Source organism: Patiria miniata, unplaced genomic scaffold (assembly GCF_015706575.1).
Source record: "Patiria miniata isolate m_02_andy unplaced genomic scaffold, ASM1570657v1 HiC_scaffold_1, whole genome shotgun sequence".
NCBI classification, from domain to species: domain Eukaryota; kingdom Metazoa; phylum Echinodermata; class Asteroidea; order Valvatida; family Asterinidae; genus Patiria; species Patiria miniata.
The window spans coordinates 30581801-30600598 of NW_024037047.1; the positions used below are offsets into that span (position 1 = coordinate 30581801).

Here is an 18798-nt window from a genome sequence, read left to right on the forward strand (position 1 = left end):
TGGTACGGCTATAGCCGTACCTGCCGTACCGCTTCCTACGGCCTTGATTCTGCTTGGAATTTCTGAGCAGATACGAAATTAGCAAGCGTCTTTTGTGGACTTTCCACCGCTAAGGGCATCTTGGAACCAAGACTACATGTAGTTCAACCCACGTGCCATGGTATGGTACATTGTACATGTACATGAGGGTGGCGACCAGATTGCCCTGATCTCTGCTGCAGAAAAGTGGACAGGGTTAATAATTGTGAAGTGCTTTGAAACCTACCCTTGGTGGAAAGCACTATTCACTGTATAAATTCCACTTACTATTATTATCAAATCCAGTGATGGTGGATTTATACGTTTTGTTAGACAGGCAGAGAAGGATTATAAGCTGTTTGAAATTTCACGACATATTTGGTTGTAAGGTCAATTTCTAATTGAGGACAAGATAGACTATGCATTTCCTCACCTGATGACACAGCCGAGAGCCGTAAAGTTCCGATGAATGGCCACGGAAATCTGAAATCTCTCTCCAATGGCTATGTCGGTCTTCGGCACGTACAGCCAGATGTTCTTGTCTTCCTTGACGGTAGTCAGTACTTCCTGATGCTGCTGGAACTGCACGTTGCCCAGACTACGCTCGGGGAACAGTGGTGGATCACTGGCGCCCGGCGAGCAGCTTGATGGGGAGTGCACGGAGTAGGATACGGTGAGCGTCTGAATGCTGGTGGATTCCTTATCCTGCCACCATGCTGGTGGTACGACAATCTGCGCTAAACAGGACAGGGACCGGCTTGATGGTGTACAACTAGCCGTTGCCTCTGATGCAGAGTACCGGGCTGTTGCGCGCAGACAAGGCAGTGTCCCAGGTCCACCTTGCCCCAGATGCTTTGGTTTCAACAGGAACAGGACCTGGATCCGTGAGCTGTGGGGCGAGATGAATTCCCGGGTGGCCAGCTCGGCCATGACATCGTAGCCCAGCGACTGGGAATCGTTGGCGTGCCGCTCCAGGCTGCTCTCCACAACGAACGGGCCGTAGCCGGCGCCCACCGCACCGGAGTGGGAACCAATGATGCCCACCATCTGGTCGGCGTAGAGCGTCCCCCGGCTGGGCTTGGGTCCGGACTGGAAGGCGCTGCTGGAGTTCCACGCCATTTTGGACAGGAGCACCGATTGGCTGTCGAGCGGGGTGAAACGCACCGGAAACTCGGCCCAGGGTTCGCTCTGGATGTCGCTGCGACGGAACTTGGCTTCTGTACCTGTATCAGAAAAGATTGAAAAACAGTTAACGTCAGGAGAACTGAAAGAGCAAGCATCTGTCTCGGTTATCATTAAAACATGCATGCATGATTAAGACTGATATAAGGGGAATTTTATTTACAAATAAGCCAATTTAGCAAGCAAGAATGACTTTCAGTTTTAATGTCTCAGTACAAACGTTTGTGATTTGTTTTAGTTTCTGCTCCACTTTTATAAAATGTTGGCTCAAGCCCAGTTCATCATTCACATGTAGGGCTTTTTCTTCCAAACTCACACTAATAACACTTTGCTTTCGTGTTTGACATTTGACAATAACTTAACATTCTCAATGTATCTAACAAATGCATCTTTAAATATTTTCTTTTTATTATTTAAAGAGTGCATGTACACAAAGGCCTACATGTCCATGCATGTATCTCACCAAACCGTAACATTCCAAATCTGTTCGCAAACTGTTCAGCATCATGTTTTAAAAGAAATCTGTCAGCTACATGAATCTTCTCAAAAAAAATCTGTCATCTATGGTCATTCAATCCAACACTATTACAAGTAACACCCCTTTTACAATTCTACCTGATCTTTTTCTACAACTCATCACATCCACTGACACAACACAAATGCATTTGAGCATCATCCATTTCTCTCTCTATACCGGTACCTCACTCTTTTTTTTCTCCTACGAAATGGACACGACCCTTGTCACTCGAAACCAAACGAGGGTCTCCGAACACCAATAGATCATTTTTCGGGGAGACTGCAATTTGCAATATTCAGCCCCAGCGCCGATTCTTCTAGTTCCTCGCCTACTGAAAGAAATCAAGAAAAGCCCCAATGGGACCAGGGGCACAATGGGCCTACCAGTCCCCAGTGAGTCTATTGAACTTGACGACTTTTGACCTGTGACCGGTCGTGGCCGTATTTCCTACTGGATGGACAGCAACCATGCAGGCTCTGTTATTGTCACTTGTCTCAGACTGTTTCTTACATTGGCCTCCACTCCCCGTTTCAATTATTAGGGTTTTTTTTTTCCCTTCAAAAGTTTAGGTCTGGCATTCTAGGGACTGTTTACAAGATGTAGCTGTCAGTTTGGGTTATTCCTGATTTCAGCAACAGAAGTTAGAACTTTTTAGGTCATCTCTTAACTAAGCCTGCTTACTTAAAGTATCACTGTACTCCGAGAGTTTGAGTATACATCAATAAAAAGCAAAAAAGCAAAAAAGCAAATCCTCAAAACTGTTCGGCTGTTTTTATTTTCTTGAGTGATTCTTGCCAAAAGTGGAACAATTACAATCCTAATTTGTAGTTTTTCAAGGAATTTGTCAAGTAATAATTTTAAAATTGAACAAAGAAATTAGTAGACGACTCTAGGAAACTTATTTTGGAAGACTTTGATCTTCTGTAATGTATGGTCATAAAATTTCTTTAGATAAGTTGTTTCTATAGGTGTTTATCTGTGGGATATCTGACGTAACTAGATAGCAGAAAAAGGGGGTTAGGCCACCAAAAAAAGGGCTCCGGTTTCCGGTATGCGCGCGCGTCGCCGTAGCCATGCGCGTCGGCAAAATTAAAAAGTTTTTTTTCAATGTAAGATGATGTCTCAAAACCACCAAACTCACTGGTTTGACTGGAATCCTGCTGCTGCACAATTTTAACATGTTTTTAGATGGGGTTACGATCGAGTAAGCTTTATCTGGGCTCCTATACATTTTGTACTAAATTTAGTCGGGCACCATTTGCAGTCGTCAACTGACATTTGAAGAAAAACAAAGTAAAAAGAAAGAAAGCTGTGTCGCCGCACCACTTCCGGGGAAAGCTCCATACCAGAAACCAAGACTTTTTTTGGCCCAATAACATGGCACAGAGAACAAACACCCAAATACATGTATACCGTACTTAGCTGAAATGCATTTTCTAATCTAACTTCTCTAACGAATTTCCATTACCACAGTTGCAAGATCAACTCCCCAAGCCCACCATGCAGCGCCCAGCTCTCGGCAATAATCAAATCACTCATAAATTTTTTTGACAACACATTCAACACCTGCCAAACTGCCATACATCTCCCCACATTACTGGTACCTAGGTATGCCGTAAAGAATCCATGTTATCTGCGACACATCTCTCACACTCGCCTAGTGTATACGCCGGTCGTAACATGGTGTTTACAAATTCCTCCTTACATCAACCGAAAAATTCAATATCTTGAAAAAGCGTGGCAACAACAGATTTACACACTTACATATTAAAAATCGGGACAAGTTTTTTAGAGAAAAAAAAACATTGCAGTATATCAAAAATATAGTGTATGCCCCAAGTTGTCTTTGTGTAAATAGATATCTACAGAAAACAGATACATTGATACTTTTGTGGGTATGCTGTGGCCCACTTACTCCCCATGGATGTTGAAAAACGGGGCCCCTTTGTTACATTTTTCCTGCAATAAATATTGGGGTGGGGTAAAATGATACAGGCCTGGTTGACAACACTGTGTAAACATGCACTCAGCAAGACATGTACACACATGAGCCTAGTGCTCTGTTTGCTAATACTATTACCAGGTTTAGGAGTTTGACTCATTCCTACAACATTCCTCTGCATGATGTTTGCAACATTTACTTTGTTCTTGGATTCAATTTGGTCAAACAAACATGTGCAATCATTGCAAAGGTTATCTTGTAGAACCAAATAATCCTAACAATCTTGTATTCTCAAGTATAATGTTTTCCACACACCTTGAGGGATAAAGAACAAACATTTTTTTCAAAAAGAGTGACATGCGATGTATCTTTTCTAGGTACTGGAACTGACTGTTCACATTACATCAATAATTGATGTAGACCCTGTACTACATGTGAAATTGTAAGGGAAAGGGGTATAAACATTATCATAATCTGTTCAGCCTTGACAACACAACAAGGTATTAAAGCTGATGTCTGTAAAAGTTACCACAAACTTTCAACTGATTTGGTTATTTCTGCAAGCTGATCAGTCACCAGGCAACACTAACATTTCTGTCTTCTCTTCACCCCCCCCCCCCCCCCCCAATAATGATGTGGACATTTTGAGAAACTTTGCCTTTACATTTATGTAACTCTGGGTTGAACCAATGTATACAGAGTTGTAAAAAAAAAACACCCCACAACCTGATACATGTACCGATACTTCGACAATTCAGAGGCCTTCAATAGTATTGATAATGATATGGATAGGAAATTTTGTTGGAAGGAAAATGATACCAAGAACTCCCGATTTGTTTTGATTTCAGTGCCATTTTGTGTGAACCAAAGTCAGGGGCTCCAATTAGGATTATACACAGTGAACAAAAGGATTACAAAAATAAATGAATCTTAACCCCTGACTTTTGTTCACAAAAATGGCACTGGAATCAAAACTACTGAACCAAATCGGGAGTTCTTGGTATCATATTCCTTCTAACAAAATTTCCTAGCCGCACATACCGGTATATCAATGATTTAGGTCTCTGAATATTGGAAGTATGAGGTTGCGTTGTTGTTTCATATGACCACCCTGTATATTTTGTTGATGCATAGTACCCCAATGCCAATCCTTCCCATGAAACTTAAAATAAAAATTGATCAACTTCTGTTCGTTTTTTGCACAGGTCTGCGAGTTTTCCCTTCACACTAACCCCAACCATGCTCACAAGAGGCACCCAATGATCTGACTAAAACCTGAGTGATGTATGAAGGTCAGGGGTCAAGTGTAAATCTTTGTTGTGCACTGGAGCGTGACAGGGTCAGTCATCGCTATGTGTCAGTTACTCCAGCAGGTACCTTATCGCTTCTCTTCAAAAGTATCACCACAGTAACCAAAAGGGTTTTCATTTGGTGTTGATCTGTGAAAACGACTTATGATGGTAAACCAGTCTTGCATACTGTACTTGACCATCAATGTCTTAGCAATTAAAGCTACATGTATAGTCCATCATTTGTAATTTGTGCATTTTGTTCATTTGAAGCAACAAAAGTGCTCAAGATCTAAAGAAGGGTGCTGAACAACTAACCTGATGAGGTTTCAGCTCAGCTTCAGCTGTATATTTCGAGAAAAAGAGCATTCTAGGATCTCAATTTCAAATCAAAAGTTGCTGAATCATGTTTTGAATTGGGCCTGAATTCAGCGTCCGAGACACGTTCTCTGAGCTGATTGCAGCTACGCGATGTCGCGCACTGATCCGACGAATTATAGCAACCGTGCGTGTGTGTGCATCGTGCCAATGCTTGCGCGCGCTAAGCTGAATAACAAAACAAAGTACTAATTTGAATTTCCTATGGTGCTTCTTAAGAAGCACCGTTGAAAAGGCCTTCTTTTGTTGATTTTTTTCAAAATGACAGCTTGCCAGAAAGAATAATTTCACAGGGAGTTTAGTCCCCTTACTATCTGTCAACCAAGTATGTTTTTCAACAATAATTACGCCAGTTACTTTTTGGATAGTTGCAAATGATGGACTCTGGCTTTAATATTCCAACCACTTGTATCACAGTTAAAGGGAGTAATTTGCTTTTGCTGTAATTTTCAGAAATGGATGGATTTGGGGGGTTAGTATTTTAAAGCAAAGCAAAGGTCAGGGGACCAGTGTAGCTGGCTTGTACCCGTTCATAAGTGTGTAATCGATTTGCGGACTAACTGAATATTGTAACGCTGGCCGGCCAACCAGCACTGAAAATTGATACAAAAATCACACCACTTTTCTTGAAAATGACAGCACACCAGGTGCCATGATTTACAGGATGTTTTAAAAGACTGTCATTCACTAACACTCCCCAGTCCAGCAAGTTTTTCATAATAATTTGGTAGTTTTGTTTTTTTACGTTTTGCAAATGTTGTATATATTCCCTGTAATGCTGTCCTTATCATCTTTGACAACCTCAAACATGTAAAAAATCTCTTCAGATGTTTCACAAACCCCCAAAAAGCTTACAAAAATAATAATAACATTCACAATGTACTGACTCTCTCTTTGCCCCAATTGCTTTCTGAAAAATGAAATACTGTTAGCCTTCAGTTAAAAAAAACAACTCCTGGTACTCCTCTACTTAAAAAAAAAAAAAACCCTTGTTGCGTCACAGACACTACAAAATGCGAGAAATGAGTTGTTACAGCAATTTGTCATTCTTTTAAATATCAAACGTAAAATAAACACACGAAGGCCATCAGGTCTGCAAACACTTGTGCAAATACGTAATCAACGCTTTGGGGGGAAAAACAGAAGCTAAAATAAAATAATAAAAAAAGACGGGTTGATTGTACTTTTTTAAAAAGTGCATGGCTCGCTACCTTTGCTTGGCGATTCCGGTAGTGTTATTATTTTTTCCCCTCCCCGGTTCTTGAGGGAAGGCACTTTGTAACGGGGCTGACATCCTCAAATCTGACTAGGAATGGATGGCGAGTCTGCGGCATGAAATCGGGGAAATTTATCGCCCGTTATTTGCCCAGAAAACAGCCAGGTAAACTTTGCCATTTTTTTTTTTTTTTAATACTCGGGGAGTGGGGCTGGGCCAATTAGGTCCAGTTGTGATATCAAACACATGGCCAAGGTTTGACGTGATTGATGGCCCCGGACCCACGGCCAAAAGATGCGGATCGTAAATTTTATTATTTTGTTCGGAGATCAGCAATCGGCATTTTTTTTTTCTCCTTTTCTTTTCGGCTTTGTTATCGAAAGAAACCATCTTTGAAAAAAAAATTTGGGTTGTGCTGGATGGCATAAAAATTGGAATGCGTGCCAGTATTTTTGTTTGTCGTCACTTAGCCCTTGGCAGACAAGAATGTATGTTGACTTGGCTGAAATGGAGTCTATTTGGTGTGAAAATTCTTGAGAGGGTGTGTTGATTTTAAAGGGGATTTCATATCCAATTTTTCTGATTGAAAAATCTGAAGAGACTGGCCAGAAAAGAGCCCACTCATTTCTGTTTGCACAACTTTGACGATAGTCACTAATCCATTACAAAAATGTAATCAAAGTAATTGACTAGGGCCTATAGTATTCAAAATGTACAGGGGTTGAATTTTGGAACCAAATACTAAGCTCATTGGTTGAGTAAAATCTCTGCAGTCTTGATTTTATAATTAATATAAAAATATAGGGCCTACTGAATGTTTAATCATAATTTCTGGGAATATTTATAAGGAAGGTCAATTTCACCTTGTCTTCTTACTACCGGTATTTATTTCTTGTTTTAACCCTAACCGCCCTGAATCCTTCAAAATCATTTTGCCAAAGTGGAGGAATTTGGAGGATTGAGGTTACATGGCAAAACAGCGTTACTTATTTCGTAGGATGCACTTTGTCAAGGTCTTGGGCTGGACCTTGTGTTGTTTTTGCTCAGCCATGCATGCATAAATATAGGCTGGATTATGCTTGAAATCCTCTGTACTGCTCCAGGATTGTCACTGGCCAAGCCTCAACATATTGACAGTCACTGCTGCAGGATTTTGCAGGATTCAGGCAGTGGTCACCCCTCCACGGACCATTCAAGAAATAATGGAGGAATTTGCAGGATTGAGGCTATGCTATTTTTCCATGAGGCCAATTGGAGGATTTTGCAGGATTGAGGCTACATCCTAGCAAAAAGGCCTAAGGAGTTAGGGTTAAAGAAGTCTATTTGTGGCCTTCTTTTTGTGCACTGTTCAAACCGGCCCATTGTACAAATGCAGTACAGAACATGGAAGCACAATGCATGTGTGCATAAGCACAACAGCTAAGTCAAAAAAGAAAAAAAAGAAAAGGCAGAAACCTCTGACTAATGACACGACCTTTGGAATACAGATAACCGATTAATGATTATTGCTAGCCCTTTTGGGTATCAACAACACACCCTCGTCTGTAGCCTTCTGCATCTAGCAGCCGCTGTTGTATCCCTCAAATTTTTTTTTTATCTGACGCTAAAATCTGACCTCAAATATGCACTTGGCGTTTTTTCATTCAGGGCGTCTTGTTCGAACATGAGTTTATCTGGTTTATGGCTGCCCACTGTGTGTGTGTGTGTGTGCACAAACAGACAAAAAAAAATAAAGCGACAGAAAAATGTGATGTCATGACTCAATGCAAACCAGTGTGAAGCGCTACCTTACACTTCAAGTTCTTTTGTGTAAAACTGCTACTTTGTGTCGCACCCTGGAAAAAAAAAAAAAAAAGGCTCCGTGACTTGCATGTCGTTTGTGTCAAGTGGTTGTGTGTGTTGTGTTTGTGGGCACTGCACTTTTTATTCGTGAAAGCTGCGGGCTGCTTGTTGGTGCTTGAGTTAAATGAAAAATAGGAAGGAAAAAAAAAAAAAAAAAAAAAGGATCCGGTTTGGCCGTGCAAATTAGCCCTTTGTTGCGTATGACGGATTTGATCGAATCACGAAAGCGTGAACTGTGCAAGGACATGGTACAAGTAACCAGTTAATTGGAATTATATTGGAACGTCAGTAGCAACTTTGCGGCAAGATTTTTGAAACAAAATTCTGACAGTTTCCACAACAAAATTCTTGATAAAAACTGAAATGCACCGAGAATTTGCCTTGATTTGTATTGATGTACGGTACATAAGGCCAAAAAAAAAAGTCTCCGGTTTCTGGTATGCGCGCGCGTCGCCGTAGCCATGCGCGTCGGCAAAATGAAACAGTTTTTTTTTCAATGAAAGATGATGTTTCAAAACCGCCAAACTCACTGGTTTGACTGGAATCCTGCTGCTGCACAATTTTAACGTGTTTTTAGATTGGGTTATGGTCGAGAATAAGCTTTATGTGGCCTCTCTGGACTCCATATATTTGCACTAAGTTTAGTCAGGCACCATTTGCAGTCATCAGCAGACATTTGAAGCAAAAAAATCACCACTTTTTGGGCAAGCTCCATACCAGAAACTTTTTTTTTTGGCCTAAGCTTGCATTGCATGTACCTTGGTTTTATCAGCTTTTATGACATAATTGTACATATTTTCAGTGTGACCTTCGATGGTACCCAACCACTATGGCAAACCAATATGTGTACTGAAGATGTGGGGACCAGTCAATGACCCCTAATTTGTCACAGTTCAGCTGGTACCCATGTTCATTGGTTGATTTCCAATTTTATAGTATCTCAATAAAACTAATAAATGCAATGCACAAAGAAAAAAAATAGGCTTGTAAAAAAATTGTCCGGGAAGAATATAGATACACGACAAAACAAATTGCTGGAGTTTAGATTATATTTATAAGCAACAAAATGATCAAAGCAACATGGCAACTCTTTAACCTTTGACCTTGTGTAGACTGTCATCTGCAAAAAGTATAAAGTTGCAGACTACATGGTTCAGGAATGCACAAAGCTGAATAGCCACGACTACCTAATTTATTTACCATCCATGCAGTTTGAGATGTACATGTACTAGGCCTACTATACCGGTACTTACATTGTAGGTGCTATTTGTCAGTTTGTAGGTTTTACATGTGGGTAAGTAGAAAAAGCAAATCAAATTTTATGTACCCAGCAGTGTATGATAGGAATTAGACGTAATGGTAGATTATGCATTGTATCGGTACATGTAAATCTATAAACTGTACATGTACATATTTTCGATATCAAGGAATGATATCAAAAATATTGAAAATGAGTCAGGTTATCGTCAAAATGAATCTCCCGTTTGTGCTTTAAGTTTTTGTTTAATGTTTGGTGTATAATAATGAAATAAAACTCGGCAGCAAGTTGTGCTTGTGACTCAAAATAGAAACATTGCAAAATGCCAAGCGACGTTGCTCTGTGCTCTGCGTTCGCTGGAATTCGCGGTCTCCCCAATGTAAAACCTCAAAAGAAAACCAAACTCTCAGCGCTGAGATTTTTTTCTTCCTTTTTTGTAAGTTTCAGCAATATGCTCCAGAGAAAGCAGTGGAAAATTTGGACTTAAGATTTTTTTTTTTAATCAATGTGTCATCTTTAGGCCTACACCGCCTATCCGCTCCGTTCACAAGTACCCCCTCACCGTCAAAGAGAGTACAGTTGGGGGTGACCGACTGACTGACTCATTTGCCGCGAAGCGCGGCCACTGCGTGTACATGTACATAGTACAAATCCCCTGGTGTACGTGCGTCACACACAAGGAACAGTGCGCGTCAACCAGCGAAATGTCCCGCCGATGGGACATCGTTGCTAGGTAAAAGGACGCCCTCTTTCGTCGGCGTACGGAGCCCATGGTCTTTAAGTGTTACCTGGTGCTACTAAAATTGTGATCAGCATTTTTCTGCTAAGCCACTGTACATGTTTGGTACATGTACAGTGTATGGTATGTACATGTACATGTACTATCATGTGTTTTTATTCCTCCATGGTACTAAATACATTGTAGATTTGCACAGTTACAGACAATAAACATGTATACCGGTAGGTATATTGGCCATGAAAGGAACGTTGTATGCGTTTTCCAGTACAAAAATTTGCTTGTACCGGTACATGTAGTTTTCTCCTTGAAGATTGCGAAGAACAAATTTCCTGTAAATATTGTAGCCTCGTCTGATTGTCACACACACATACAATAAAGTGGCAGGTTTGGCAAGTATTCAAAAAATGATACCTTTATTAAAATCTTCCTAGCGAAACAATCTCATCAGCTTATTTCTAAAAAAAAAAAAAATTGCTGTATTACTAATAACTCCGTGTTCTCCCCGCCCCCAAACAGGCAGATCTGCAAAGGATTCATATCTTCACAAATTGAACTCGACAAGGCGCAGGGATGCAGTTGAACTTTGAGAGAATTGAAACAGGAAAAAATAATTTGTTATTTTCAGGGATTTATGGAAGGGCTGACTTGATGACACTTCAAGGCCTTTGTGCTCTGGAAGTACATGTACAGGCAGATATCTTTAGGAGGGACCTTTTTTGACAAGAGCCCCCCCCCCCCCTTCCCCCAGGTATGGAGATGCCAAGATTGTTATGCGAAGACCTGCACATCTTTGTTACAAGTACTGTAAATTAATGCCATGCATTTATGCATGTATTATGTAAACTGTACATAATGTATCTATGTATCTAGGGTAAATGTACATGTCATGTTATTGTACCTATAAGTATGTATAATTTCCATGATTTTTAGCAGCAAATATTATGATTACATGTATGTTTGGCAACAAAAATCTCAAATTTTAAGTGCTGGCGAAATGCATTACAAATATGTACAACAAAATATATCAGGTGCAGTGTCCCATTTGTCCATATATACACGTACTTAAAAAACCTTCATGACATTTGGAAAAAATTCTCCAAAATTTTGTTAACTTTTTGGTTGGGGCAGTGGGTTATGTACCAGTGCATGCACTGGTAACTCAAATCACCGTTAAGTTTTACATTTTTGTCAAACCTAGCTCCCTAGGCATTTTTGCTAGGGTGTAACCTCAATCCTGCAAAATCCTCCAACTGCCTCCATGTAAAAATGCATGCAGCCCCAATCCTGCAAAATCAGCCATTATTTCTTGAATGTGGTCCTTGGAGGGGTGACTGGTCACCGCCTGGATCCTGCCAAATCCTCCAGCAATCACTGCCAATAGGTTGAGGCAGAGCAAGTGACATCCTGGAGCAGTGTGGAGGATTTCGAATATGGCCTAAATTTATGCACGGCTGAGCATAAACGTACATGTACAATGTACAACACAGGGTCCGGCCCAAGACCTTGACACAGTGCATCCTCCAAAATCAGCCACATATATTTGTCATAATAGCCTCAATCCTGCAAAATCCTCCATTTTGCAAAGATAATTTTGGAGGATTGGGAAAGGTTTAAGGAGGTACCAACTACATTAAAAAAAAACACTGAAATTTCATATCTATGGATGCATTAATTTTGTTCACATAAACACATGAAAAACATGTGCACTGCACATTATCAGATCACAACATAATGACACGAAACAAATATTTTGGTAACGTGGGAGGGAAAGGAGTTGGATGTTAGGCCTAAACAAATCACATGAGAACAAAGGATTTGACGATGAGGAGTTCCAAGGAAGGACATGACCCAATGGGGTGGAACATTCTACCGTCCAATGAACCCTGTACCTCCGGGCTGCAGGGCATCTTTTTTTCTGCCTGTCGTCAGGGCACACAGGTTGCCACGGCGATGAGAAATTAATTGTCACAGTGACGAGTCCCAGCTGCTTCCATTGCAGGATTTTTGGGTTTTTTTATATTTGAGAGGGGGGAGGGATTGACAGGATTTGACCCTGTCACCAATAATTATGAATGCAATCAGAAAATTATTTCCTAATTTAAATTTATTTTGGAGGACTTTATTTTTTTTTTACTCTCCAATACCCTGTAAAAAAAAAAGTACCCCACCGAGTGTAGAATATGACACAAAACTGCTGGCAACATTGAACTACAATGTATACAAAAATTAGATGCGCTTAGAATGCACTCACATTGCAATTTTAATTGAGTGTACACCTATTTTTTGATTGGAAAAAATGGTTCATTGTAAGTGGCTGGTGATGTTCAATGCTTGGCCATAATTTCACCCTCTTACACATGTACATGATACTTGAAATAGCACATTTGTTTCCATGTGGTCCCAATTCGATGTTTAATAATTTATCCCTAACTTCCTAGGCATTTTTGCTAACTAGGATACAACCTCAATCCTGCAAAACCCTCCGATATTTCTTGAATGTGGTCCTTGGAGGGGTGACCACTGCCTCAATCCTGCAAAATCCTCCAGTAATCACTGTCAATATGTTGGGGCAGAGCCAGTGACATCCTGGAGCAGTGCGGAGGATTTCAAGTATAATCTAGGCCTAAATTTATACAGGGCTGAGCAAATAAACAACACAAGCTCCAGCCCAAGACCTTGACACAGTGCGTCCTGCAAAATCAGCCACACATTTTTGCCATACTGCCTCAATCCTTCAAAATCCTCCATTTTGCAAAGAGGATTTTGGAGGATATGGGAAGGTTAGGGTTAAAGTTATGAGATCAGAAGAAATGGTTAACGATATGCAAGAACAGATACGTGTATACAAGCATGACAGATCAAGTATTTAAGGAGTTCACTGGAATTTGTCAATTTTTCTCCTGCAACTCAGCATTAATATTTGAGTCTGTCCTGAGGTCAAGTGATAGATGTACCGGTACATTGTATATATTTCCATTTTTAAATTCTTTTATCACCTATCTGCCAAACAGTGGACACCAGTTTGCCTTATTATTAATTCGCCAATTTCGGTTTTTGTGAAAAACCACAACGAGGTGTGAAAGTAATAAGAATTCGCAGCCCTCTGGCAAAGACGGCGCCAGTCTAGACTGTCTCAGGGCAACAGATAATGAACGCATCCTTGATAAAAGTCTGCCGTCTGTAACGTCGACATGAAAAAAAAAGACCCAAAACACTAAAATAAAACTAAAAGTGGCCTTAATAATGACCTGCACTTTTGGGTCGTGTATCTAAAGAGAACCGAATAAAAAGAAAAGAGAAACACAAAAAAAAGTTGTATGAATAAGACCATGAATCTTTCGGAGCGGAAAATAAATGACTGGCGCTGTACTTGATGTCTTTGCACATGGCCGGGCGGCAGCCGACCGTTTGCCTTTGTAGTCGCTGACGGGGTTTTATCGCCCCTTTCCAAACTCTCCCGGTAGGTAAGCAAACCAGCCCGCCGCTAATATGATCAAAGGTCAGTTTCGGAGATGGTAAAGTTGGCAGATTATATTTTCCCCTCCCTCCAAGCACCAACTGTGGTATTTTATTACGTTCTCTCTATTTTGTCTCTCACTCGTTTTTTCTTCTTTCTTTTTGTCAGTTTTTTTTTTTATGGTTTGGTGCACTATTTGACGGTGTAATTTGCTCAAGTGGAAGGTTTACTACCCGAGATCTAGAGCTGCTGGTGCCTCAGGAACATAAATTTTGATTTAGGATTTTGTCATTGTCGTCTGATGGGCGGAGTTGATACAAGCCGGCTGCTATGGCGGTACCGGTATCTTGAGAATTAGAAAGAAAAAAAGGCTGTGTACTGTAATGGTACGTAGTAATGCACTGCATTTCACACGTGAACAACATTATGACAATGTTTATTATAAACTCATTTACTTAAATTTTATTTGACTTTTGATTCTTGGGGTTTTATTAAAAATATCTTTCTGGTCAGTATTACATGTGTGGCATGGGTGGCTAGTGCATGAGGCTCACCACTGTGGCCCTGGTTCGATTCCCGGCTGCGGACCATAAATGTGAGTAGAGGTGTATGTTGGTTCTCTCCTGTGCCACGAAGGTTTTCTCCGGGCCCTCAGGTTTTCCTCCCTCCCCCCAAAAAACTGAACACGTTTGATCTCAGGCTGTGGCTCCGTGGTTATGATAATGGCTTGATGTGGCTGGCTGCCAAAGGCGGCTTTACATGCCAGCGGCTCGATCATGTTGTAGTCACGTCCTCCGCAATTCAGCTTCTCAGCTGTGAGTAAGGATGATTAGCCTCCAAAATTATTTATTTATTATAAATTATTTATGTGTACCTTTAACTTTATTATTGTTTTTTTTTTAATTGGTTACCAAATACATGAACACATCAACGATGTAAACAAGTGGATGTTCATTTTCATGTGAATGACAAATATTGTGTTACACGAATATAAAATTTTACAAATGTTAAAGGGAAAATACAACATTTGCAAACATCAAAAAATAAAACTACCAAATCATTTGGAAATACCTTGCTGGACTGTTAGTGAATGACAGTGTAAAGCATCCTGTAAAATCATGGCACCTGGTATACTGTCATTTTCAAGAAAAGTGGTATTTTTGTATCAATTTCCAACGCTGATCGGCCGATCAGCGTTGGAAACAACTGGCTTTTTTTTCAAATACTGGCCCCAATTGACCATCGCACTTGTTTGCAATCGATTACAAACCTATGAACGGGTACGAGCCAGCTAGACTGGTTCCCTGACCTTACAATTCCCCAATGTATGTAAACTGATCTGTTTCTTCTTAAATGGAGTCAGGGAACCAGACTACAGGAAAATGATCGCTTTTCTTGGTTTTTATAGCATTTTCGAACCCAAAACCTCAAAAAAGTCAGTGTAACTACATTTGCTATATATTTCCAAACCCCCAATTCCATCCATTTCTGAAAATTACAGCAAAAGCAAATGATGTATATTCCCTTTAAATAGCACTTCCAATAAAAATGCAACTAACTTATATTTTGAGAGAACAGTGGGGAAGAACAATATTTAAAACTAAAATCTTACATTTATTTCTGCATTCCACTAATCCAAGCATTATGAAGTTTAACAAGCCCCTCCCCCCTCCTCCCTCGGCTACAAATGGAACATTCCACATCATGTGACAAAATGAGGATTACACTCTGGCCAAACAAAGTTGTAAAACTCTTTGTGATTGGTGCACAGAAGTGAAAATGAAAAGAAAAAAAACTTGGGCAATAAAATTTATTGCTGGCCATTCCAAGGCCATTTATTACTGCCCCTGCATGGTAATAATTATGGGGTATAACTGTGAAATCAGGGGTAACATAAATTGGGGAGAGGGGAGGGGGCATGGTAAAAATTTCAAGCCAGGCCTCTTTGGTCACAAAAGTGATTTAATGCCAACTTTGAAACCTCTCACTTTCACATGGAAGACAGTGGCTTTGTCCTCTGCAATTTTTGAAAAACTTCAGCTGTTGGATTTTTTTTAAGGAGACATTTATAGGAAATTATATTATAGCCATGGCTTTGTGTCCAGAAGCTTTGGTTAAAAAAAGGGAAACACGTGGGTGGCTGCTACGTGGTTATTTTTTTTGAGGGGGATGCATGTAGTTTAGACAACTTCTTTTGAGAAAAAGGCTGCATTTTACAAAGGTTTTTTTTATTAATTAATTAACATCCCTTTAAGTTTTGTAAATGTTGTGACACTGTGCCGAGGAGCTTCTGGACATAACGTGGTTACTCATTATTAAAAAATAATCAGATTTAAAAACTGAATTTATAAAAATGCAAAGCCTGAATGCTTTTACTCAGAAATCATTTTGTGAAAATAAACAATGCTCTTCTTAAAAGTAGAGTTGTGGACTTGTGGTACGTTAATTATTTATAAAATTACTTTTTTTTAAACCCTCCTATGCAAACATACACTCTGTGCAAAGTTGTCCTTTAAGTCAAAATCAGTCAAGTGACTGTTTTTAACAGTTAAAAGCTCCCAGCCTACAAAAAGCAGGAATGACTGGCTGTGACTGTTAATGTAACTTGATACTCTGACTGTAGGTGATTGATAAGCCAGCTGTGCCTACCACTTGCCTGCTTTTGTGGTTTGACTAGTCACAGTGCTTGCTTGAAATATGATCTGACTGTTGGTGACTAGCCTGTGTAAAAGGCATGGCAGGGGAAGAGGATTGATTCTTTTGACTTTCTGTGACTTTTCAGAAGCAGGAGAGTTCAAAAATAAATACATACTCAAGAAAATGTAATACAAAGTGATACAAATGTGATACAATGTCTTCAATGCCTGCAACAATGTACATGTTGCAAGACATACTATGGTAAGTACTATAGATGTCCACCAATAATCCCTAATTTTACTGATTCTTTATTTTGAATCAAGACATTAGGAAGCCAACCTTGAAGTCTGGTGGGTCTTTCACTACCACAACAAATGGGTAGGCCCTGTAATTGCAACAGTGCATCAAATAACCTCCAATGAGACTCAAGTTTCACTACTACTTCTAGTGTTTTCTTCACCACGCTTTGGATTTTGGTGGCTTGGTTTCCAGACAGTGGAGGTTCTCCAAATAGAAAGGAAGGCCGCTGGAAATTCAAGATGGTCTTTCTTTTCTTTAGGAAGGGGGGGGGGGGAGGAGAGGGGATTGATTTCCTGTTTGGAAAGTTGTAGGGGATTAAAGGGTTAAGGCAGCAAATTTTACAGAGATCAGTATTGTGATGTTTGTGATTCATAAGTAGGCCTACATGTACATGTACATTTGTACTATAAAAAACGTGTACATGTATACTTGAGCACGTACAAAGCAATGCTTCAACAACTACCGATACATGTATACAAGCATACATGTAGGTTTGTACATGTACAGACCTAGTGACTTTCAGTATTTTGTGTTGTCAATAAAGACCTGGTACCGTACTCTGGTCCGAGTATGAAATTTCTCCATTTCGGTAGCCAAGCACGGTGTGGCTTTACCATCTACTGGTAGTGTCATAATGATCTGGCTTTTCTGTTGAATAGCCATACAGGTACAAAACTGTCCGCTCAAGTTTAAAATGTTTCAAATCAGAGATGAAAAAAACCAAAACCAAAACTGAGGTTCAAATCTAATTTTTTTTTTTGCTGAAAAGTTCCGAAAGAATACTTTGAAGAAAAAGAAACTGTCTAGAACCCACAATATTGTTTAATAAACACACCAATGGCTGTATGATACCAAAGAAGCATTTTGCTTTTGAACTTGAGTTTGTGAAATCTCCAATGTTACTGAATATTACCTAGAAGCCAAGACATTACAAATAAAATTAATCATCCGGCAACATGTAGAGTTCTAGCATAGCCAGATGTAAGTGCACACATTTCACTCAGTATACAGTATGAAAAGTGTGACTATCAATTAAACATGTAACAACTACCGGTATGTACCGGTACATGTACTTTATCACTGGTCTTAAAATTTCTGCACAATCCTACTCTCTACTGTCAACATGTAAAGTTATCAGTATTCGCATTCTGTTCACATTTGAATTTAATTCAGCGAAACAGAATAGACCTTAGACTTCAAGTGGAAAGAATGTTCAAATACCGAAGAGTAAATATAATAAATGTAAATAGAGAAAATATTGTAACGTACCCAACAATGTGCAAGAAGCCACAAGCAGTGGTACAATGTAATACATGTAATGCTTTGATTTGCAAACTCTGTCCTGCTTTTGTGATTTATACTGTTATTTTGGGCCAGAAGGGCTTTGCCACGGTTCACCGATTTTTCAATTTCATACTAAATTACAGAGCCGAGGGCTTACAAATGCATCCCCAACTGTTAATAACAGGTGCTAAACCAGTGGCGTATAGTCAGACCGGCCTAGTCAGACCGGCCGTTCCACACAATATAAACAGTTTCTATAATTCTCTCTTCCGAATGGAAAAAAAAAACAATTGCGAGAGCATAAAGCCAGTTTGTCTTGGATACACCCTATTTTTCATTCCGGGGCCGACGCTTGTTAATACCTAGGCAATCGCACTCATGAATAAAGCCGTCACACGCTTTCCTGGGCTTATTCAGATGCCGTCATGGATCGCTGCCTGCCTGCAAACGCCGGCGTTCTCCTCCATTTCCCCCCCCCACTCTCGCCGCCGCCGAAGTCAATTTCGGCGAAGTGAACTAGAACGGAGAGCCGGCTATTCAAAACCAGCCGAGGTTGGAATTTTTGTTTTATTTGATACTCTTTCCCTCATTCTGAAAAAAAAAAAAAAACTGAAAAAAAAAAACGACTTTCCCTCCTATTAGCTAGTCAATTTCCGAGCTTTGTTAGCGACATACTGGCCTCCTATTCAAAGTCTCCCGGACTAGTTTCATTCAACGCCCAACAAAAGCCCTTCGCAAA

At 40.0% G+C, this 18798-nt stretch overlaps 1 protein-coding gene across 1 annotated transcript in view; it reads right to left on the reverse strand.

Annotated features, from left to right (window-relative positions):
- Nucleotides 1-18798, reverse strand: part of LOC119728628 (transmembrane protein 132E-like) — a 65196-nt gene that overhangs the window by 37517 nt on the left and 8881 nt on the right. Inside the window, exon 2 of the mRNA XM_038200943.1 lies at nt 452-1241. Coding sequence (XP_038056871.1) covers nt 452-1241 — 790 coding nt within the window. The remainder of the gene's footprint in view (nt 1-451; nt 1242-18798) is intronic.